Raw genomic sequence first — 24,633 nt, forward strand, 5'->3', positions numbered from 1 at the left:
CTTTGTCTTAAATGTCTCAAGTGTTTCATACAACAAATAACATCATTAATTAGGGTGAAGTGTCTTGGCCAAGGACACAACGACATGCTGACTGCAGTGCCCCCTTGATCCAAAGATCAGCGTACTACTAACCCACTGAGCAACATCCTTAATCAACTATTATCATTGGGAATATTATGTAGAGAAATGTAAGTATTGCTGGGTATTTTTAAGCTTCAGTTCACTATTTAGTGCCAGGCCCCTGCATTCATACTGGAGCTGGCAGCAATAACTTTAAAAAAAGAAAATCAAGTCAGCATTATGTGACACTTGAACCAGGGTATCAACCTTTACAGGCTATGGTATAAACTAATAATTCATGATGGACAGTCTTGTATCAAGCCATCAGGACATACTAATAAAGATACACATTGTTCATATAATCATGGTTTTAAACGTTCACTAGTATAAGAAAGCAGGCACTATGCTAACATTTAATAAAAGCTTGCATTTTATGTGTAAATGACCAGCAGATGAAAACCAAATGATTATTCAAATGAGCTGAAATTACATTTAAAATGAATCCCTTTCCATATTTGTTTATATAGTTGTCTAAATATTTTTTTATTTCTTGGGTTTATAATTATTATCTGAAGCACTTTGGGTTGCTTTTGTATAAATGTTATTTATTAATTTATTACATATGTATTTATTATATTTCATTTGTCATGAAGTGACCGGATGTTACCCACCGTCGGGAGGAACGGAGAAAATAATCGAACGAACCCATTCTAGTCGGCGACGTAGTAAGCAAACGAAGCTTGTGATTGGACGAGCTGGCAGGAAAGCGGTGTGGCTAAGGAGGAAGTACAGTAGCTATACCAATGTGAATTGATTAAACATAATGTAATTGTTGCTAATATAGCAACTACTTTATTTGCATTGAAGCGTGTTAGATCGTTTGCGAAACATGGCTTGTTTTTTCAGAAGAAAGATAGCAGCAAAGGTAACGAAGCTGTACGACTTGATAGATGACACACTATGCTAATGCTAATTTAGCAACATGCCTTGACCCTGGAGGATGTAAATACAAGAGGCAGGACTGTCTGTTTATCTATGTTCTTCAAGTTGTTTTTGATATCTTATACGTCTTTTTTTGCTGTGTAGCTGGGTCGTGCGCTGCAGCAGTCTGAGGATGTCTTCATACCAGCTCTGTCAGCAGTTCCAGTTTTTAGGAAACAGTTAAGTGTGTTTAAGATTACCTCTGTGTGTCCTCTCTTTATGTGTTTGTTAAAGCTCCTTGAACTTGTTCTCCTCAGACAGAGTCCTGACTTCAAACTGTCAATCAACACATTACGGAGCAGTGGGGTTTTACCATCCAGTGGTGACACCCAGGAGCAATCAGAGGAATTGGCCAACCGGGTAAGATCACATGTGGAGAAAGTCTGGTTAAAGATACAACTTGTGATGTTGCAGGCTCACAAATAATAATAATAATAATAATAATAATAATTCCTTACATTTATTATAGCGCTTTTCCAGTGCTCAAAGCGCTTTACAGATACACATTACACATATTTTTATACATGCAATGGTCACTGTGGACAATACCCACAGTAGCAAGTTCAGGTGAAGTGTCTTGCCCAAGGACAAATAGACTGTTTTTTCACCATTTAATACAAAATACTTGATTTATCACATAGAATAAATAGCTTGTTGTTAATGGGTTTTATTATTGTTTGTGTATTTGTTTTGTTATTGTGTTAAATGTGTTATATAAAGTTTGACTTCAATCAAAAAGTGAATTGAACATTTCTGTTTCCTTAACAATAAGAAACACATGATCTTATATATCTGCATAAAAATCAATGTTGTACGTCTCAGTTAAAGCAGGACAGTGTGGTGGAAGATATTTCTGCTGGAAATGGAGTGATACACTTCAAAGTGAATCGGAAGCTTCTTGTCGAGGTTTGTCAGCTTCATTTTCCTCTTCGGTAAAAAACCAAAGTCTTGTTTGCTTGTACTGCGATTTCTAATCTGTTCTACTACTTCTGTTTATAGAAAATGTTGGAGCCATTTGGAAAGGAGGATGATCACACATTTGGATTAAATAGTGAACTCTTCAAGACTCTTAAGAAAGGAACAACATTAGTTGAGTATAGGTATGTTTGACAAATAACCTCACCACCCCCACATGCATGCATTCCCCTCAACAGACAGAAACAATGTGTATTTCATTTTGCAGCTCTCCAAATATTGCCAAGAAGTTTCACGCTGGACACTTAAGATCTACAATTATTGGTGAGTTTTGTCTTGATCTTATTTACACATAAATATATATATATATATATATATATATATATATATAATTATAATTTCCGTCTCCAGGTAACTTCATTGCCAACCTAAAGCAGTCACTTGGATACAATGTTATCAGAATGAACTACCTCGGAGACTGGGGTATGCAGTTTGGTGAGTAAATAGTGCGCAACATATTGAATGGTGAATAAAGTCCTAAATGCTTCTCTTTGTGTAAACTTTATATATGTTATTTCAGGTTTGCTAGGAGCTGGGTTTGGAAAATTTGGCTGCCAGGAAAAACTGAAACAGAATCCCCTACAGCATTTGTTTGAGGTGAATGGAAACAACTGCAAATGCTTCATGGCAAATGGAAAGAAACCGAGATTTCTGTTGCTGCTTTAAAAAAAAAAAAAGTGTTCTTCAATATCACCAAGGCTTTTGTTTTTGTTATTGTCATGCAGGTTTATGTTCAAGTCAACAAGGAAGCGGCGCACAATGAGGACATGATGCAGGCGGCCAGAGACTTCTTCAGACAGCTGGAGCAGCATGAGAGCGAAGCTGTGTCGTTATGGCAACAGTTCAGAGAGATCACAGTGGACGAGTATCAACGTGTTTACAAAGTGAGACCAGCTGGAATAATACCAATACCAATTATGTCCTTTTTGAGTTGGCTCCAATCCATTGTTTTAATGTCAAATGTAAGGTTTATTTTCAAATCTTTTCAGCGGTTAAACGTCCACTTTGATATTTACTCCGGGGAGTCCTTTCACCAACACGGAGCCCAGGAGGTGGTGCAGCAGCTGCAGAGCCGAGGCCTGTTGAAAACCTCTGAGTATGTAAACATGTAAACAAGCAAAAACATGTGTTATGAGGCCAGTGGTTCAGCTTCCTGCTCCCAGATGGTTGATTCACTGTGTGGCTAAAAGAGGACTTTAACATCACCACCACTGAGTAGATGAGTTTCCTCTTTTTGTAAAATGTTGAAGGCTCAAAGATTCACGTGTGAAGGTATTTACTGACTTATTTTATATCATAGATCGTATAAAATCCTTTAAAAAAGCCTTTCAAGGGACCCAAGGTCACTTTACATGGTGGACAAACAAAACAAACAGACAATCAACGGGCAAACAAAAAATAAAGGAAGCCGTGGGACCAAGAAAGGGCTAGGGCCCGAGGGCCAGGGTGAACAGGTGTGTATTTGAAGATGTCTATGGAGGCAGCATTACGGATCTCGGCAGGAAGTGCATTCCAGGGGGCCCTGGCACCAACCGTTCGTAAACGAGAGCGGGGGATGGAGAGCAGGCCTGTGTCTGAGGATCGCAGACTCCAAGAAGGGGTGTAGGGATGGAGGAGGTCCGATAAGTACTGGGGGGCGAGGGTATGGAGGGACTTGTACGTGAGGAGGAGTGTTTTGTACTGAATCCGGGACTTGCCCCGGACAGGACTCCGTTGCAGTAGTCCAGGCGGGATGTGATGAAGGCGTGTACAAGTGTTTCTGCCACAGAGTCAGAGAGTTTTAAATGAGTCGAACAAAAGTGTTAAGCTGCTGACTCATTACATTTTAGGATTAATTCCTGCAGAACTCTCTTGGCTGAGCATCTGTTTATTTATTATTAATCTATTTTCAATAAGGAGCAGGTAATATGAGATATTTGTTTCCGAACCTTTCTGGTTTTCGGTTACTTTGTAACATACCATCTTATGTGTTGGTAGTTGATTTGATGTTATCTTTAGATATGTCCCTGCATGTGTTGTTGTCCAGGAATAATATTTTTTTAGGAAGTCTTCATTCCATAGTTTGTCCACCAGAGAGCACTGACACATTGCTGTGATATTGTCCTGTACACATCTTTAGACTGTATTGTCAGTAATAAACGGTGAGTGGTAGATATAGTTATTATACATAAACAATATACCAGTATGAAACGTGCAGCATTAGAGTAGGTACAGACACATTATTGCTAATATATTGTGTAAAAAAAAGTAGGATATGGAGAAATATTACAATTATAGTAAAAAATAGTCTGCGAACTACACTTCCTTTTGCCAAACACTCGCCTCTCTACACTAACAACTTAAAATACCACAAAGTGAATATTATTTGCACACGGTGAAGACTTTCTAGTCATTTATCTTACCCTGGAGGCTGTGTTTTATTTTGTATACTTTTTAACACACTTCATTGCAGTAGACATTGGTGTTTTAAAAACATGAGCTAACATGGACGTGCTGTATCCAACAACATCATCGCGGACCCAAACCATGTTCTGAACAGCGAATATGAACTGCTACCATCTAATCGGAGATACAGGGTCCCACGATTGTCCTTTGTGCACCAGTCAACCCTCTCAGAGGCGAATCCAGATCAAATGCACGCTGAAGGCTCTTTGAGCATGTTTTCCCTCAGTGATTGTGCTGTTATGTTCAATGTTTGTTGCTTGTTTTTCATGTATTGTGTCTTGATATTTGTCTATGTTGATGTTACACATGGAGCTGCCGTGATGCAAGTCACATTTCAGACTTGATCTGACCAATAAAGTATTATCGTATCGTATTTTCAGGACAGGAGCCGGTGTAGTGGATACGTCCACAGATGGAGACATGAGCAGCGTCTGTGCGGTGCAGCGCGCTGACGGCACAACGCTGTACATCACCAGGTCAGTGTGAGGAGACGCAGTCAATTCAATCTGCAATTATTTTACATTTTATAACCACTGTACTTGACATAAGGGATCATAGCTATGTTATCAGATGATAATGCATAGGAAATTATGTTTGAGTGAAAGTGGCCGTACAGTAACGGTTAATATTCTGCATTTCAGGGATCTTGCTGCAGCGATCGACAGAAAAGAAAAGTACAATTTTGATGAGATGATTTATGTGGTAAGGAAAGGGGTTTCAAGCTTTCTATTTTTACTTTTTACATTTGTAACACTGCTGTCTTTTTAAGAATAAAGCAGCCATTAATTCATAAACAATTACACGACTCAATCAAAAGTAGATAAATAAATACAATTAAAATCCAACAATAAAAAACACAAAGTGCAGGTTCATTTGTGAAAAATAACATAAAAAGTGTTATTTATTTTAACAAATAAAGTAATTAATAAAAAGACAATAAATAAAAAGCTTAATAAAATGTCAACAGAAAATAATAGCTTGGTAAATAATGAAGTTAATGAGGAACATAGGTATATGTTCTAATGAATACATTTTCTTCATACATTTTTCCTATTAATGTGCCTTTTTCTTAATCTTCAAATTAACCACTTCATTTATTTTCTAATTGAGACTTTTATTTCTACCTTTACTTTATTGACTGATTCCTTTATTTATTCATTCATTTATTTGAATGGGACAAATACGATTGTGAAAACTATGTTTGACTAACAGACACAGGAGCAATAAATAAAAAATTATAGACAAATGCAAAATAAAAAAACATTGGCATATTAAATACTGGACTTTCCCACTCCACTTTTTTTTCACTTCTTGCGGCATCGAGGTAGGCCGGTCGGAGAAGTCACTAGCAGCCCCCCCCCCATTGACAATTTACTAGCGGTAATTACTTGCGGTACCGAAGTGGGCCGGCGGTACCGAAGTGGGCCGGTCGAGAGTCCCGGGCTGATTTGTAGTCCCAGTCCGCCGTTGTGTCCTTGGGCAAGACACTTCACCCAAATTTGCTCCTGTGGGTACTGTCCACAGTACATGACCGTTACATGTAATATATGTGTGTAATGTGTACTTGTAAAGCGCCTTGATGACTTTGAGGTGGGAAGATGGGCGGAGTGGCGCAGTGGGCTGTGCGTTGATCATCAGATCAAGGGGGCGTTGGGGAACACCAGTTCGAAACCCGCCGCTGCGTCTGTAAAGCCGTTGTGTCCTTGGGCAAGACACTTCACCTGAATTTACTTCTGTGGGTATTGTCCACAGTACATGACCGTTACATGTGTCGAATGTGTATTTGTAAAGCGCTTTGAGCATCTGGAAAACGCGCTATAATAAATGTAAGGAATTATATTATTTATTATTATTATTATTTTGTGACGTCAAATCCTGTAAGTTTCTTATAATTTATCAAATGTTTATGCAACTTTTACAACTCTTGAATGTCTATTTTCTTTACTTGAACTCTCTTCACATGCTTCTTATTGCTACATATTGATCATTTTGCTGAATTGAAATCATATTTGTTCTTTTTTTTAGACGGATAAAGGTCAAGCCAATCACTTCAACCAGTTGTTCCACATTCTGCGTGCTTTGGGACATTCTTGGGCTGACAGGTAGCAAGAAAAACCAAGAAAAACAACAACATACATGACATAGTGGAGGTTTAATTGATTTGTTGAATTTGTAGTAGTTGTAGGTATTAGGAGATAAAATAGTAGTTTACATACTTTTCACACTACACATGTTTAAAATGGGAATATAATCAAGTAAGTGTTCTGCTCTGGAATATATTTGAAACATATTCTGTTTCTGAGAACAGTATTTTCTCTGTCTTTATAATTGTAATCAAATGTAAAACATGGATTGAGCAATACTTCACAAAATCATCACCCCACCCACAGACCACTGTTTCTAATCAGAAACAGTTCTCAAAGATGGCTGTATTGTCTGTGTCCGTTTACATGCTTTGCTGAATACATTTACTCATTCACTTAAGTAACATTTTATTTAGATTTGTATGTACTTTTTAAGGTATGTTTTATAGACATGTTATGCTCCTTTTTTACTCGTTCATCTGACAGTTTAGTAACTTTAAAATAAAAAACTGTTTTTAAATCATTTGATAAACACAGGTGTTAAAATAAGCTTTACCTCCACCAACTTCAACATTGAAGTGCTGCTTACATGTTAATGCATCAGTAAAGTTAAACAATAATATCCATTAATATGTTAAAATATTAAAAAGGGCCATTCTGCAAAATGACTGCTGTTTTGAAAAATACATATCCACACGTATCCACACTTATAACTAAAAAGTATTTTTTCTAAGTGTTATACTGATTTTCTTAATAAATGAATGTGTGTTTGCAGGTGTGAGCATGTGCCCTTCGGCCTGGTGCGGGGCATGAGCACCCGCAGCGGGGAGGTGGTGTTTCTGGAGGACGTTCTGAACGAGGCTCGCAACAGGATGCTGCACAACATGAGCCAGTCAAAGAGTAAACACAGTCATACTTTAAATCAGGGGTGGGGAACCTTTTTCCTCTCAAGGGCCATTTCAATTTTTACAATATCCTCAGAGGGCCGTACAAATTATTGACCTCTGCTTAAAAAAACTAAAATCACAGTCCATTCATTTCATTCTGTGCAAAGAAAAAGCAACCTCTTAATCCAGATATCTCACCATGACTCGCGTATGCATGCACGTGCACGGTGTGGCGTGACCACCAAAACAGAAAGATATGGACACAAGATGTGTGCAAATGTATTTAGTTTCCTATCCATGTGAACATGATTTAAGTGGGGGGGGACCTAACCTCCTGTAGGGGGGTCCGGGGGGCATGCTCCCCTGGGAAGATTTTTTTTTAAATGTTGAAGTTAAAAGCATCAATCTGGTGCACTTTGAGAGCAAAATTAGGAGATCTATGGATACATCTCTCAACACCCAGATGAAACAGAACTGGAAGCAGATTTATTTTTCTTTATGGATATTTTACAAATCACTCTCCTTTCAAACTTTATTCTTGTTTATTAATAACAACTTTTTGTTATGGTCATATAGTATTTTATACCTGTTTACTTTATTCTCTTATTTTTTTATAACTATAATGATCATATAAAGATGTGCCTTTACCTCACTGGTTGTAGAAAAAGCTTCTTATATTCGTTAGCATAGCTAGCTAACCAGATGCTAATAACAACAAAGTTATTGACTGGATGATCAGTATGACAGATGAGCAGATCGCCACTGGGCTTTCAACTAAAGACACAGCCACGCAGAAACTGCGGCATGTGTACGGCTCCTTATCGGTACTGCAATTTCTGAAGTGCTGGAGTGGCGTTCTGGTGCTCTCCGTCAGAACTGCACCCGTCAGTCGAGACATATACCACGTGATGACACGTTAGGCTCGTGTTGTGTTCAAGGACCCTGACCTTGGCCAGGAAAAACCCTCGTTTAATTTTTTTGCGGTCTAGATTTCTTAAAATGTTTTCTTTTTTGCGTGTGTTTACAAATTACCTCGAGGGCCGTACCAAATTGTCTCGCGGGCCGTATATGACCCGGAGGTTCCTCACCCCTGCTTTAAATGATCGGTTCTTTATTGCATGTGCCAAAAGTACATTTGCATGTCTCCAAACATCAGTTATTATGTTTGTAACATTTGATTTATAGATGGAGCAGGAGTCATTTAAACTTCAACTCATGAACACCTTTTATTTATGATTTAAAGGTCATTAAAGGTTCCCTCATGGGCAAACAAGTTCTAGACATACGCACCCCCCTTTTGATTCGAGTAAAACGAATCAAAAGGGGGCGTACTAATTTATCAGTCATTCTAGTAATGGTACATTAGAATGGATTTTAAATGGACATTAGTAAATTATTGCTGTAAAGGAAGTGCGTGTCAATGCAAAACAAGCTGTTTTCAACATTAGCACAATCGCAACATTGAATCAATATTTTCAAATGGCAAATACTAAGAGAACGTCCACTGTGAGAATGATTAACCTCTGTCTTACTTCCCACAGCGACAAAAGAAATGGACGACCCTGAGGACACAGCAGAGAAAGTGGGAATCAGTGCACTAATAGTCCAGGTAAATTGTTAGTTTGAACTTTAGTAAAAGATCTGACTTTTCTGCTCATTATATTTAAAGGGGACCTATCATGCACTTTTTGATGTCTTGTATACATAAAGACAGGGGCGGACTGGGACTAAAATTCAGCCCTGGAAACTGACCCAGTCCGGCCACATGAAATGTCAAATGTTAGAAATCCGCTGTTTATTATTTAAAGTTTTACGTCTGATTCGCTCCTTTTTTCCTCTCTGTACACAGCTCCAGTTTGGGCATTGGCCTGTCATCAGATTTCATTTTTAGTTGCTGCTGCCTGTAGTGGAAGTTTAGTACAATTATTTTTGATGAAATACTCAAAATCTCTACCCTCCATAATTGCACTTGCTTTAGTTGCTTGCTACTTTTTAAGGGCGGTGATGCGATTTGATTTGATTGTGAGGCATGACGTGAGCCTCATCTGATTGGTCAATCCCTCAATTTTTTTTTAACCATGGGAAACCAATTTCGGCTGGCCTCCTCTCGCAACAGAGTGCAATCTACTGTTTCACCATAACATCTGTTTCACTCTTTGTAAAATACTCAGAGAATGGGGGAGAGACGGGCCGGCAGAATAATTACCGAAACTAAACAAAGTGTTTTTATTTATTTATTAATATTATAACTACAATACAAAATTCAGGGGAAGCCTGGCTTCCCTTGGCCTCCAGGAGAAAACACCACTGAGTTCAAGGGATAATTCTCACCCACCTCTTGCTCTTGCCCATTTTCTGTATGTGCCAGTTGAGCTGGTTCTTCCAGCAGCTCAACTCGCGCCTTCATCATTCTCTTCATCATCTTGCACTTGTTCTAAGCTGCTGCTGAACCTGATAGTGCTTGTAGCAGCGCTGCTGCCAAAAAGGTCTGTCAATTTGTGACATTGATATGCTTCACCTGCTGCGAGTGACTTCACCTTTTTTTCTCTTGCCTTCTCGGCCCCACCTTTTTCTTTTTGTTTTCTTTGATTTGTATCCATCTGTTTTCATTCTCCCTGTCTGCCGCGGCGTCTAATCCCTTCTCTTCGTGAGGCCGGTCTTTTATTCTTCTTCGTGTGTGATTGACAGATAAGAACCACGCAACTGCATTAGTGGCCGCTGTCGCCCTCTGTCGGCCGTCAGCGCAACTTAAATGATGACGTTAAACAATTTTTTTTAAATGGCCGGCTGGCCGTCAACGGCCCTTGACGACCGGCCGTTCTGTAGTTCTCCAGATTCTACAGATGGCCAGTCTGCCCCTGCATAAAGATGTGTCCCCGGTGCGTCGGGGAACTCATGCAGCATTAGAAAATAAAACCCTCTCTCTTTTCCTCCGTACCCAAATCTCTAAAATACAACGGAGCTGATCCAGATTTGCGTCCGATATGACGTAATATCGGAAATGTAGGCTGGCTTTACACCCACGGCCCTATCAGAAACAATGCCCGACTGTTCTGGACGTAATATGGTCGGTGCATGTTTTCATTAGCATCGCTAACACTCAGAGCTAACCTGTACTGGAGAGCATGTGTGTGAAGAAGCAGGAAGTAAAAAGGAACTCACCTTGTGGTATAACCGGCAAGAGAGAAAGCCTTTGAGCTCCAGACTGTTTCAGAAATAATCCTTGATAATCCATGATATGGCGTTTCATCACCGCAGTATCTGCCGGTAGCATCTCCCGCATGAGCTCAGCCCCCTCCTTTTTTTTTTGTATCCATTTTTTTTTTTAAAGCTTTATACCCCAAATCAGCACTTTTGAAACAGGAAGTGAAATAGAGGGATATGAGGCATGGCTAGAATGGGTGATCTGTGTGGTATTTTGAGCAAAACACTTCATAGACATGTTTTTTATATATTTGTATATATCTGAGACCTATGCTATTGCCTAAAAATCGCATGATAGGTGACCTTTAAGATTCTTGATTCCCTTTTGACTTTGTTTCAGGACTTCAAAGGTCCTCTGCACTCGGACTATAAGTTTGACTGGGACCGGATGCTGCAGGCTCAGGGAGACACGGGCGTCTTCCTCCAGTACACACACGCTCGACTCTGCAGGTCTGATTTTATACACACACACCTAAAATAATATATTTCTCAGAAATCCTGATTATGACTAACATACAGTTTATACATAGACGTATTTATTTTTCACTTGAAACTTATGCATATTGGCACTTAAAGTTTTTAATTTAACCAGAAAAGACTTGTCAAGGATTCAATTTATACAGGTTTTTTCAGATCACATGAATGGCAATAGCCGGAAAGGTTATGGAGTTTATGCCCAAAATATTCTGCCTACCCCGCCTTTAATCCATTTGTCATTTAGAGTGTCTCTTGGGGTCTTAACGGTATAAAAAAACCACATTTCTATTAATCTACATCTATATATATATATAGTAATTGACACAAAACACATAGAATAAACAAGAGCTGTCTTCTAAAGTGTTTTTATTTACACCTTTTTATTATTGTTGTGTTCTTCCTGCAGTTTAATACGCAGGAATGAAGGTGTCGGTGGATTTATATTTGATCCATCGCTCCTACTCGAGCCAACGAGCATCATCGTCCTGCAGCACCTCCTGCGGTGAGCAAACAACTTTCCTAAAAACATGCCCGATTACTTCTGGTTATTGTCAAACAACAAGAAAAGAAAATCATGCCGTCTGTCAGTGTTGTGCTAAATGTTAAGCATATAACATTTTATTTGCAGCTACGATGAGGTTTTGTACCAGTCGTCCCAGGATCTGCAGCCCAAACACCTCGTCAACTTTTTATTGAAGCTATGGTGAGACAGGAGGTTTAAGTTAAAGTTTAACTGGCACTTTACTGTTCGTATGGTCATTAAGTGCACAAGTGCAATACAAGTCTTCCTCTTCAATGTCTTCCAGCCACCTGGTTGCCTCGGCACACAGAGAGCTGCCGGTAAAAGGGACCAGTCAGGAAGTTGCACAGGTAAATAGGACGCTAAAAGTACATACCTATGTGTCCTTTTCAAATGCACCGTCATGAAACATTGTACAATGAGTAAATACTTCCTCATAGGGACAGTTCAGATTCTTAAGGCAAGGCAAGGCAAGTTTATTTATATAGCACCTTTCAACACAAGGCAATTCAAAGTGCTTTACAGTAGTTACAATAATCCAGCCTTGAAGTAACAAATGCATGGACTAGTTTCTCTGCATCGTTTTGAGGCAAGATATGCCTGATTTTTGCAATGTTACGTAGATGGAAGTAGGTGGTCCTTGAAATTGATTTTATGTGGGCGTTAAAGGCAAGGCAAGGCAAGTTTATTTATATAGCACTTTTCAACACAAGGCAATGCAAAGTGCTTTACAAAAAACGAAAGACATTAAGAAAACGGCATTTAAAATCAGTCATTAAAAAGAAAAGCTAATAAAATAAAGATAAAAAGAAAAAATACATGGATAGAAGTTACAGTGCAGTTTAAGATGTGAATAGTTCAATTAAAAGCAGCGACAAAAAGAAAAGTCTTCAGCCTGGATTTAAAAGTAGTCAGAGTTCCAGCGGACCGGCAGGTTTCTGGGAGTTTGTTCCAGTTATTTGGAGCATAATAACCGAACGCTGCTTCTCCATGTTTAGTTCTGACTCTGGGGACAGAAAGCTGACCAGTCCCTGAAGACCTGAGAGATCTGGATGGTTCATAATTTAGCAGGAGGTCAGAAATGTATTTTGGGCCTAAACCATTCAGTGCTTTATAAACCAGCAGCAGTATTTAGAAATCTATTCTTTGACACACAGGAAGCCAGTGTAAAGACTTCAGAACAGGAGTGATGTGATCCACTTTCTTAGTGTTAGTGAGGACTCGAGCAGCGGCGTTCTGAATCAGCTGCAACTTCCTAATAGATTTTTTAGTGAGACCTGTGAAGACACCATTGCAGTAGTCGAGACTACTGAAGATAAAAGCATGGACACGTTTTTCCAAATCCTGCTGTGACATTAGTCTTTTAATCCTAGATATGTTCTTTAGGTGATAGTAGGCTGATTTAGTAACTGTTTTAATGTGACTGTTGAAACTCAGGTCAGAGTCCTTGACTACACCTAGATTTCTGGCTTTATCTGTTGTTTTGAACATTGCAGGCTGAAGCTCAGCGCTAACTATTATACGTTCTGCCTTGGCTCCAAAAACCATTACCTCAGTTTTATCTTTGTTTAATTGGAGAAAGTTCTGACACATCCAGTCATTGATTTGTTCAATGCACTTACTCAGTGTTTGAATTGGAGCATAGTCTCCTGGTGAAATGGTTACGTAAATGTGGGTGTCATCCGCATAGCTATGGTAACTTATTTTGTAGTTTTTCATTATCTGAGCCAGTGGTAGCTTTAGGGTTGTATGTAACGTTATACACAGTGTATTACTACCTACAGTAGATGGCAGTTGGCACGCCCTCAGTTTAGAATAAACTCAATTTTGATGATTGACACCTCTTCAGGGTCTTAAAAAGTATTAAAAGTTGATAAATCAATTTAGTGAAAATTAAGGCTATTAAAAAGTATTACACTGCATTTTCCAAGGTATTAAGAAGGTCCACAGCAACGTCAAAATGAAACACCCTTTAATTTACTGAAACAACATGTCGGGAAACCCCCTCAAGGTGGCCCCATGCATAGCGTGCCATAAAATGCTGCTTCTTATTTTAAGTTGCGTTGCCTTGCTCCGCTCTGTGCTGGTGGACTACCTGAGAGATATACAGCAAGAGAACACGCCATCCACTGCGGAGAATAAACAGAAGGGCAACCATGACAACCATGCTCCGGGGTCTTCTTCGCTGCTTTTGGTGTATTTTGTGGCGGCAGCAGCGCCACTTACATGCCTGGCATATGTACTACAGCGTTTCCAGCATTTCCAGCGGTCTAGTGTGAACGGACACATGAATGAATCGAATAGTATATAGTGCCGCGCACATATACTATTAGGACGTTAGTGATGGGGTGCGGCGGCGGAGTGATACGGGGGTATGCAAGCCCGCATCTATGAGTGATCTATAGTCGCTTTCACACCGCAGGACTTGCGGTACTTTAGTGCCGGCACTAAAGTACCACTAAAGTACCATCCATCCATCCATCCATCCATCCATCCATCTTCTCCCGCTTATCCGTGGTCGGGTCTCGGGGGTAGCAGTTCCAGCAGAGAGCCCCAAACTTTCTTTTCCCTGACGACATCAACCAGCTCTGACTGGGGGATCCCAAGGCGCTCCCAGGCCAGCAAAGAGATATAATCCCTCCACCTGGTCCTAGGTCTACCCCTTGGTCTCTTCCCAGCTGGACGTGCCTGGAACACCTCCCTAGGGAGGCGCCCAGGTGGCATCCTAACTAGGTGCCCGAACCACCTCAACTGGCTTCTTTCGACGCGAAGGAGGAGCGGCTCAACTCCGAGTCCCTCCCTGATGACCGAACTTCTCACCTTATCTCTAAGGGAGACACCAGCCACCCTGCGGAGGAAACCCATCTCGGCCGCTTGTATCCGCGATCTTGTTCTTTCGGTCATGACCCATCCTTCATGACCATAGGTGAGGGTAGGAACGAAAATGGCCCGGTAGACAGAGAGCTTTGCCTTCCGGCTCAGCTCCCTTTTCGTCACAACGGTGCGGTAAAGCGACTGCAGTACCGCTCCCGCTGCTCCGATTCTCCGGCCCATCTCACGCTCCATTGTTCCCTCACTCGAGAACAAGACCCCGAGATACTTGAACTCCTTCACTTGGGGTAAGGACTAAAGTACCACGGCACTAAATCCGCCAGGGGGCTAGTGCCAATCGCATTCACACCGCAGTACTTTCCCTGAGGCACGATTACGCTGACGTCACTTCGTCTTCTTCTTCTCTGGGTTTACTGGCAGGCCGCAAAACCACTTCACGGCGAGTACAACAAAAAAACGAGAGAAGAAGAACTACACGGGGGAGGGGGTATAAAGCCCACCCGCTGTATGAGGCGTTTGTTTACTTTCAGACCTCAGACATGATGGAGTTCAATGAGCTTGTTGTCTTTGTGCTCATGTTATACAGCTTTGTAACTGGGTTATTGCAGCCAACTAGGGATTTGACCCACTCGTCGGATGCTGCAAGTGCAATGCTTGTTCGGAATCGAAGGCGTACCATAACGAGTATTTCAACCGCAAAGGCTGGCACTCGCTCGTCCTGCAGGGTGTTGTGGATGCTAGGAGCCTCTTTTGGAGTGTTTTTGTTGGCTTACCAGGTAGCATGCATGATAGCAGAGTGTTCAGCATGTCCTCACTGGTTAGTTTTGTGGATAGGGGTGGTCTACTTCCTCATGTAACAAGGAATATTGGGGGACATGATGTGGGTTACTATATTCTTGGTGACTCAGCCTACCCCCTGCAAAGATGGCTGATGAAACCTTTCCAGGACAATGGAAGGCTTTGTACAGTGCATTTGGTTCTCTCTTTTATTTACCACATTCAAGACTGGCACAATTACAATAGTGCAGACACACCTTTGTGCAAAGACAACATGTCAGTATCAAAACAGTGTGGCAATATAATAACAAACTGCCAGGTGTCATATGCACATTAAATAGGCTCAGCAGTTAACACACCTTTATTATATATCCTCCTGAGAGGAACTCGGTACACTAACTCCTAAGATGTTCCCTTACTATAATTAATTAAAATATTGAACTCACAACACTGGTAATTACAAACTTAACCATTTCTCTTTCAATAAATAAATAGTGCTTGTGTTGATGGACGCCGTTTTGAAATACAATGAAATTATCTATTTCAAAGCCACATTGTGGGTGGGACACAACTAAAGCTTCGCCAGTTTATAACCGATGAAACATGACGGTATCAGAATAATCACTTAAATGTGATTTATAGGATGCTACAACACAGGTCACTGTAAAGATAGTGTCAGAGGAGAAATAAGCAAGATACATTATCTGTTAAATCGCCATGGAGGTTATCTTTTATTTATCAGCAGCAGATCAATAAGTGTCAGTATCAAAACATAACACTGGCAAATACAATAGGTAGGCTCAGCAGACAGACCATAGCGCAAAGTTAAAGTGTCACATGATTATCTACTAAATAGTGAATTCAGCATCAACTTCACCAAGATGAAGTTCAAAACAATGTAACAGACACACCTTAGTGCAAGTTAGGTGTCAGTATTAAAAAACAGTGGCAATATATATATATATAATAACAATAGAAAATCAACTTAAATAAAATGTACCCAAAAAAAATACACTTATAACAAATATATAAAAATAGCACCATAAGAGTTGAACTGTGGGCTAAGTTTTGAATGTTTCCATGTCCAGGAAACACCGCTGTGTGTCAATATTTAAAACAATACTACAGGGAGGAAGGCCTGTTTGACTTCACTACCTCTGAAAACACTCCCAGAAACCCCTGCTGAAAAGCCTTGTGTTGCCCCATTTGCTGTGCCAAGACTGCGTCCCGTTCATCCTGGCGCTCCATCATCGCAATCACCCTGTCCTGTTTCCTGGGCCTTGTGTAAAAGCATCATCTGGTCCTCGTGCATCGCCTTGCTGGCCATGGCACGCCTGTCCTCCATAGTCTCGATGGTGGCAAAGAAGTTCTCATCATGTGTGTCCTGTGCGCGCTTTCCTAAGAGGAAACATTATTTAATCACCATGTAGTTTTACAGGCAGAAGGGACACGGTCAGGCTGTTAGGGCTATTCCGACTGATAGGGTTAGGCACAGACACACACACTCACAGACACACACACAAGAGAGAGACACACGTTACGTTTTCTTACAGGAAGTCATGTGACCTAGCCCGGATGTTTACAATTTTGTGAGCGTAAAATGGGCGCGAAAAGTGTAAACGCCTGCCTAGGCAAACACGTTTTCCACGGTGTTTCATAATTCATAATTGTACCATGAAGGAAGTAAACGTGATTGTGAAGCTACAGTGTGTGTGAACGTACTTTTGCGTTTGGTTGATGGAAAGGGAGACGAGCAACGGCTGCTGTTGCGATCGGGAAAGGAAAGTCCACTCGTTTCCAATCCAGCGAGTTGTCCCGCCTCGCCTGAAACAAACAAATGTAGTGCCATGAGTAAATGAAGCACATTACAGAAAACACTGCCCACTTATTCACAAGTCAAAACGTTATCATGGCGGCCGAGAATAGCTAGTTAGATGTTATGTTATTAGCCAGCTCAGGGCCGGCTAACAGTGTTAGCCAGTTCAGCCTGCTCATGGCTACCTCGATCTACTGAGCAAATAAAAGTACATCTGAGACCAGTAATGTGCATATTAAAAACCCCAGTACAAGTAGTTTATTTTACCTTCGTCGTTGTCGTCGTTGCTCACTTCACAGCCGACTGAATCCGCCGTTTCAGCGAGCTCCCACAGCAGCGTGCCCGAGTCGATGGTCATTTCAAATAGCTTTTGCGAACATCGCTCAAAACATTTAGAGTTGGGAACTGCTTGTTGCAGAGATGGAGTACTCGAGTCCTGGACTCGGACTCGAGTCGGACTTGAGTGCCGATTTTTGGGACTCGTGACTTGACTCGGACTCGCGCACTGATTGACGCGACTCGGACTTGGACTCGTGAATTCTCGCACAGGATGACTCGGACTCGGACTCGTGAATTCCCCCCCCACGATGACTCGGACTCGACTCGTACATTGACGCTCCGACTCGGACTCGAGCACATTTTCTCTGGAGTCTGATGTCCTCTATCCTGTATGGCGAGTTCACGTACTGGGCCCCGCTGTTCCAGTCTAGAGATGTCTACAGACATACCCCGCATCGTGCTGTATGCTTTCACACATTCTGCTTCCACATTGGAAAAGAGCAAAATGCTCGTTATGTGGAAACAATATAGAAGAGAAGGCTCCGTAACACATTACTCTAAGGATCGAGTTCAGACATATAGGCTGTCTTGAACACTATCATCAGAGTAACGTGATCTAATCAATAAATAAAGATTCAGCATAACACGAAAGCACATGGCTACTTAACATGCATAATGACATCATTTTGCATGCTAAGTAGCCATGTGCTTTCTGGGGCTAAATCTTTATCAGTAAACTGATTTAACCCGTAAAAGTTCCTTCAAAATAAGAGTCCCAATCTTATTACTATCAAAATAAAAGTGCAAAACGAAAACTTTACCATAGGAAAATATTGGCATACAAATATAATCACTTCTCTAAAAGGTAACTCATTTTAAATATAGTTTATTTATATATAATAATAATATTAATATTAGAAATAAGCTTTATATTTGTATAGCACCTATTACAAGAATTGTAGCCAAACTCGCTTCACAGCAGTTCAATAGACAGGATAACAGCAATGTAGAGGAGCAGCTACATTTCAAAACATACATCCACGAAGATTAATACATGAAGACTTGTGACTCGGACTTGACTTGGACTCTTCTTAGGTGACTCGGAATTGGACTCGGACTCGAACACAGGTAATGATGACTCGGACTCGGACTTGACTTGGACTCTTCTTAAGTGACTCGGAATTGGACTCGGACTCGAACACAGGTAATGATGACTCGGACTCGGACTCGACTTGGACACTCCTTGGGTGACTCGGACTTGACTACGACTCTCCCTTGGTGACTCGGACTCGAAGAGTGGTGACTCGAGGGTGACTTGGACTCGTGAATTGGTGACTTGACTACAACACTGGCTTGTTGTAGAAGCTGCTGCATCCCTGCATCTGAGTAAATTGACCGAAGCGCCGACACTTCCTCATCATTCCACCGCTCCGGTGCTGTACGTGTTGTCATAACTGCTTTCAAGTACAAACAACCTACTCGCTCAGGTGTGGATGTGGTTTTGTAGCGAGGGAAAAAATGGCTGCCTAACAAAACAAATTCAGAGTCTAACGGGGCGTGGTTTGCAATTCGCCCAGCCAATAGAAATAGAATAGAAATTGGCACTCTTTTGTCACCAGGTTCGTACCACCTCTCTAGCAGAGACTGAAAAGGGCCAAAAGAGTTCCAAAAGAGTTCCCGGCACTGAGTAGTCCCGGCGGTGTGAACGCGACATTATTGGTACAAACGGAACTAAAGTACCAGGGAAAGTCCTGCGGTGTGAACGCGGCTTATGTGTCATGGCTGTAGACCTGTCAAGCAATAAAGATGCATCATACAAAGGTCTACGGATACCTCATTACTCTCCATGACCTGCGGTCAACTATATAGCCTAAAGGACTATTACATGGTGTCAGAAGTCGGTCCAGTTCGTCACTTTGCCGGAGCTAAACAGATGAACGTTTTGTTAGCCTAAAGCTAACAGGTGCGGTCCCCAGAGAGCGGGAGTCGCCATTTTTTTGGAAGAAAGAAAAAATAGAGATGGATCGATTCGAATTACCATCTCCACTGGTACTCACTGGCAACTTGGGAGAAAACTGGCGAAGATGGGAACAACGCTTCCAAATCTACATGACCGCGAGTGGTGCAGACGGTAAGGACAGGAAGATTAAAGTGGCCATACTACTGCATGCACTAGGAGAGGAGGCTCTTGAAGTTTACAACACGCTAGACATCGCACATGGTGAAGATGAAGGTGAAGAAGAAGATGAACAGACTGTTAATGATATTCTAGCAGCATTCAGAGCCTATTGTCTGCCTAAGAAGAACACAGTGTTTGAGAGACATCAGTTTTGGGCACATCCTATGTCAGGTAACACCACGATTGAGAAATATGTGACAGAGCTCAAGCAAAAGAGCGAGGATTGTGAATTTTATACCACAGAAAATGACATGATCAGAGACAAGATTGTGTTTAGTATGAATGACCAGAGACTGAAAGAGAGACTTTTAAGAGAACCTAATCTCACATTAGAAAGGGCAATAGACACCTGTAGAGCTGCTGAGACGGCCAAAGTTCAAATGCTAGCTATGAATGCAGCAGCCCAGGAGATGTCTGTACTTGCAGTGCACAAGAATAGTCGACAAGGACAAAAGACACGCACACTGCCTGTACAACGTACACAAGACATGGGACAAAGACAAGAAACTTTTCACAGTGCTGGATGAAAAAGATGGATATTGGCAAATAAAGCTAGATAAAGAGTCCTCCCTACTGTGCACATTTAACACACCATGGGGGAGATACCGCTTTAATCGTCTTCCATTTGGGATCAAGTCAGCAAGTGAGGTTTTCCAGCACCGCAACTGTGAGACATTTGGAGATATCCAAGGGATCCACATCATTGCAGATGACATGATAATTGCTGCATCGTCAGAGAAAGAACACGATGAGATATTACAGAAAGTGATAGCCAGAGCAAAGGAGGCTAATGTGAAGTTCAACAAAGACAAGATACAGTACAAGGTGAGCAGTGTCAACTACATGGGCCATACTGTCACTTCAGAGGGTGTTAAAGCAAACAACGCTAAGATCAAGGCTATCACAGGCATGCCAACACCAACTGACAAAACAGGACTACAGCGATTGCTGGGCATGGTGAAATACCTAGCTCAGTACATCCCAGGTGAGGCCACCATATCAGCACCACTGAGACAGTTGTTGAGAAAAGACAGGGTGTGGCTGTGGCAGCACGAACACGATGAAGCAGTCAAACAACTGAAAGATGCTCTCATTACAGCTCCTGTACTCAGTTACTTTGACCCAAAGAAACAGCTCATCATACAGGCAGATGCATCCAAAGATGGTTTGGGAGCATGTCTAATGCACGAGGGCCACCCAATTGCCTATGCATCAAGAGCACTAACACAAACGGAAAAGAACTATGCTCAAATAGAAAAGGAACTGTTAGCAATTGTCTTCTCTGTTAAGAGGTTCCATCAGTACGTGTACGGATTGAAAGTGAATGTGCAGTCAGACCACAAACCTCTGGAAAGCATTCTGAGAAAGCCGCTTGGAGCAGCTCCTTCCAGACTCCAACGGATGCTCCTCCAGCTGCAGCGATATGACTTGAATGTCATCTACACACCAGGTAAAGACCTACTGATTGCAGACACACTCTCACTGTCACACATGATGAACACTCAACAGTTGATGACATCACAGAAAGTTGTCTATGCTCTGGAGCCAACAGATGCGTTGAGCACTGAGATGCTGCAAAAGCTCAAAAGTGGAACAGCTAATGATGAAATACTACAGCTGCTGCAGGAAACACACAGACAGGGCTGGCCACGACACAGAAAACAAGTACACACTAAACTGGTTCAATACTGGCCTATCAGACATACTCTGTCAGTAATAGATGAGATAATGTTTGCAGGTGACAGGATAATCCTCCCGAGCTCGATGAGCAGTGACATGCTGCAAACATTACATGTGGCTCATCAAGGAATGCAGCGGACAAAAGCACTTGCCAGAAGGCACTGGTACTGGCCAGGTATGTCAAGAGAGATAGAACAAATGGTCGAGAATTGTGGGACATGTCAGCAGGCCCAGCCCAGAAACCAGAGGGAGCCTCTGATCTCACACGACATTCCTGAGATTCCTTGGCTCAAAATAGGGGCTGACATCTTTGAAATAAAAGGACAATCATTCCTATTGATGGTTGACTACCTGTCGAAATATCCTGAGGTGCTTAACATTAATGACAAGACATCACATACTGTCATTAAGAAAATGAAATCAGTCTTCTCCAGGATAGGAATACCAAAAGAGATAGTGTGTGACCATGTCCCATTCGCGAGTCAAGAAATGAGGAACTGCAGAATCATGGGGCATAAAACTCACTCATTCCAGCCCAGGCTATGCACAGTCCAATGGTCTGGCTGACAGGACCGTACAAACTGTTAAACATGTTCTTAAAAAAGCACAACTAACGAACACAGACCCTCATCTTGCCCTGCTCATCCTGAGAAACACACCTGTAACAGGCATGCAATACTCACCCGCACAAATGCTCATGGGGAGAGTGCTAAGGAGCACCTTACCGAGCTCCACCGTGGTGCTTCAGCCTGCTGTGCCTAAGGATGCTCACTCGACTCTCGAGAATCTACAGAGGAGGCAGCAGCAGTATTATGACAGAGGAACGAGGCCGCTTCCTGAGCTGCAACCAGGAAGTACTGTTCACATGGAAACTGAACAGGGTTGGCGTCCAGCTTTGGTCACTGCACAGAGAGGTGAGCCACGTTCCTATGATGTTGTCACATCTTCAGGTCAGCACTACAGGCGCAACAGGAGACATCTGAGGAAAACACCACACGACGCCCAAATGGACCCAGAACCTGACTTACCTGAAGACAATCAACTATGCACGCCAGATGCAGACACGTCAGAGACTGTTGAATGTGAAATGTCATCACCGCAGAGCAAAAGAAGAACCAGATGTGGCCGACTTATTCGACCACCTGAGAGATACAAAGATTTCCTAATTAGCTCAGGCTAAAGGTTGTGCTAAGACAGAGTTTATATGTTAAAATCCTTACTCTATTTGCTAAAAAAAAGAAAAAGAGAGAAAATAAAAACGAGAAGAGTAAGGTGTGTTGTTTATATGAGGATGTTGGAGTGATATACACTGATTCTAAGTTGACATGTTAATGTTCATACAAAATATAATTTCATATATTCGCATGTTAACAAGTGAACAATGTTAATATTGAGACCGTTATAGAATGTTTACTACAGCAAATGTTATATGCAACTTTCATTGTAAGAAAGGAGGATGTAGTATATAGTGCCGCGCACATATACCATTAGGACGTTAGTGATGGGGTGCGGCGGCGGAGTGATACGGGGGTATGCAAGCCCGCATCTATGAGTGATCTATGTGTCATGGCTGTAGACCTGTCAAGCAATAAAGATGCATCATACAAAGGTCTACGGATACCTCATTACTCTCCATGACCTGCGGTCAACTATATAGCCTAAAGGACTATTACACCAGCGGTCTAGTGTGAACGGACACATTAATGAATCGAATGCGTGTGAACGGAAGACTTTTTTGCGTTTGCGTATGCGTTTTACTGTATGCGTCCTCGTGGGGCCGGGGTCTAAGTCAAACTATATCCGGTCACAGAGATCTGCTATTTTAAAGTAAAGTCAACACATATCTACCCTAAATATAGTCTATATTAAGAACGAGAAAAGTCTTAACATATATATCGTTTTTTGTAAACATATGACAAATGTGTGAGGGTGATGACGTCAGAGCATCGTCCTATGTGCCGGGCTTAGCCCCGGACAACCCCAGCACAATTTAACCCCTGGGTATTTGTGAGGGAGCTCCTATATGGCATTACCCCGCTGAAGCTCACCAAAGTTTAATATATTTCATAGTTCAACGTTTTGTCAATTGTTTTGTTTATTGGTCAAATACTGGTTTCTAATGGTTTCTGAGGAGTTTTACTGGAATGAAAGAGCACAGAGTACAGAAGCAGCATACTGCATTAAACCTGACCTTCACAGAGAGGTTGAAGTTCATGTGGAGAGGAGGCTTCAGATTGTGCTATCTTACAATCAATAGTAAATGTGAGGTAAAGTGTGTCGCCAATGTAACCGGTTAGAACTCAAAGTTGCGATGAGGTCTTAAAATGTATGGAAAGTGTCTTAAAAAAGGTCTTAAAAAGGTATTAAATTTGACTTCAGGATTCCTGCATATACCCTGCTCTTTTTAACCGTTAGAGCCAATAGAATCGAGGGGAAGTTCCACATACACACACACACGTTACCAAATAAGGAGTGAGAGTGACGCGTAGAAAAACCGGAAGCTGTGCTAACCTCTGGTGGGTACCATTAGCAGCTCAAATTAATTCTCCGATTTTTGCATAAAAATTCAATTATGGATTATCAATCATTTTTTCAAAGTGACGGACACATTGGATTAACCAATGGATTAACCTTCAGCCGCGTTTTTTCTCGTTTTAATGCCATTGAACACGACTTTTGATCAGAATAACAGCTAAAGTGAGCATATCTCCGTGTTTTGCTACCTAAAGCTACGTCGTGTGTTGTCTGTATTTGCTTCCCCTGTCGCAAGTTCTGATAGCTCAGCGATGATACTTATATTTATATGATCTGTGGAATCTCAGGATGTTAGCTAAGCTTGTTTGTGCAGATCCAATAAGTATATCGATCGATTTATACCTAAAGTTTTGTGCCAAGTGTGTTAGCATGTTTTCGCTCAGGGCTCATTTAGACCCTTCTTGTGAGACTTGTGTTTTTGTTTCGGTAAAAATTGTTCATATCATCAGTTAGCTGAGTTTCTTCTCGTTAGGAGGGTATGACACATTCATAGTTTTGTAAATATTAAGAAGCCCTGAGACAGTGTCGTGAAAAAAAAAAAAAGACCCGCCGACGGGGTCTTTGGGGTTTAACAAGTAATTAAGAGTCATCTTATGTTCTAAATGTCAACAGGCGAGGTTGCGACTGTTCAGCGGAGCGGGCTCAGTCCTGGCCGGCGGAATGAGGATCCTTGGAATCACACCGGTGGATAAAATGTGAAGCTACATTATCAGTGTTCATTGAACAACTGAGGTACCACACTGCTTTAATTATTACTGTAAATAAAAGGCCTTTTTATTTAAATAAAAATAATCAGAAGATCTGGTCTCACATTTTTTTCACACATTTCATGATCATACTTTGAGCTGCCTTTTTTTTTTTTAATTCAAAATGACAATTTTAGTGTGATCAACCATGAAGAT

The 24,633-nt window shown here is 41.4% G+C and overlaps 1 protein-coding gene across 1 annotated transcript; it reads left to right on the forward strand.

Moving 5' to 3' along the window:
- The first annotated feature begins 810 nt into the window (after window positions 1–810).
- Window positions 811–24,531, forward strand: rars2 (arginyl-tRNA synthetase 2, mitochondrial). The gene is made up of 20 exons (XM_034075892.1): window positions 811–985; window positions 1,147–1,220; window positions 1,299–1,401; window positions 1,864–1,947; window positions 2,041–2,141; window positions 2,225–2,280; window positions 2,368–2,451; window positions 2,537–2,613; window positions 2,742–2,900; window positions 3,006–3,112; window positions 4,842–4,937; window positions 5,103–5,163; window positions 6,487–6,563; window positions 7,321–7,445; window positions 8,974–9,041; window positions 10,977–11,086; window positions 11,520–11,615; window positions 11,742–11,816; window positions 11,920–11,983; window positions 24,344–24,531. Exons 1-20 carry the CDS (start codon window positions 950–952, stop codon window positions 24,428–24,430), a joined length of 1,740 nt encoding a protein of 579 aa, XP_033931783.1. The 5' UTR covers window positions 811–949; the 3' UTR covers window positions 24,431–24,531.
- Window positions 24,532–24,633: the final 102 nt, after the last annotated feature.

Source organism: Pseudochaenichthys georgianus, chromosome 24 (genome assembly GCF_902827115.2).
Source record: "Pseudochaenichthys georgianus chromosome 24, fPseGeo1.2, whole genome shotgun sequence".
Lineage (NCBI taxonomy): Eukaryota > Metazoa > Chordata > Actinopteri > Perciformes > Channichthyidae > Pseudochaenichthys > Pseudochaenichthys georgianus.

Coding starts and splice junctions, on each gene's coding strand:
- rars2 (XM_034075892.1), top strand. CDS start 950: ATGGCTTGTTTTTTCAGAAGAAAGATAGCAGCAAAG. Junction 2,614..2,741: donor CCCTACAGCATTTGTTTGAG/GTGAATGGAAAC, acceptor ATTGTCATGCAG/GTTTATGTTCAAGTCAACAA. Junction 3,113..4,841: donor GGCCTGTTGAAAACCTCTGA/GTATGTAAACAT, acceptor TCGTATTTTCAG/GACAGGAGCCGGTGTAGTGG.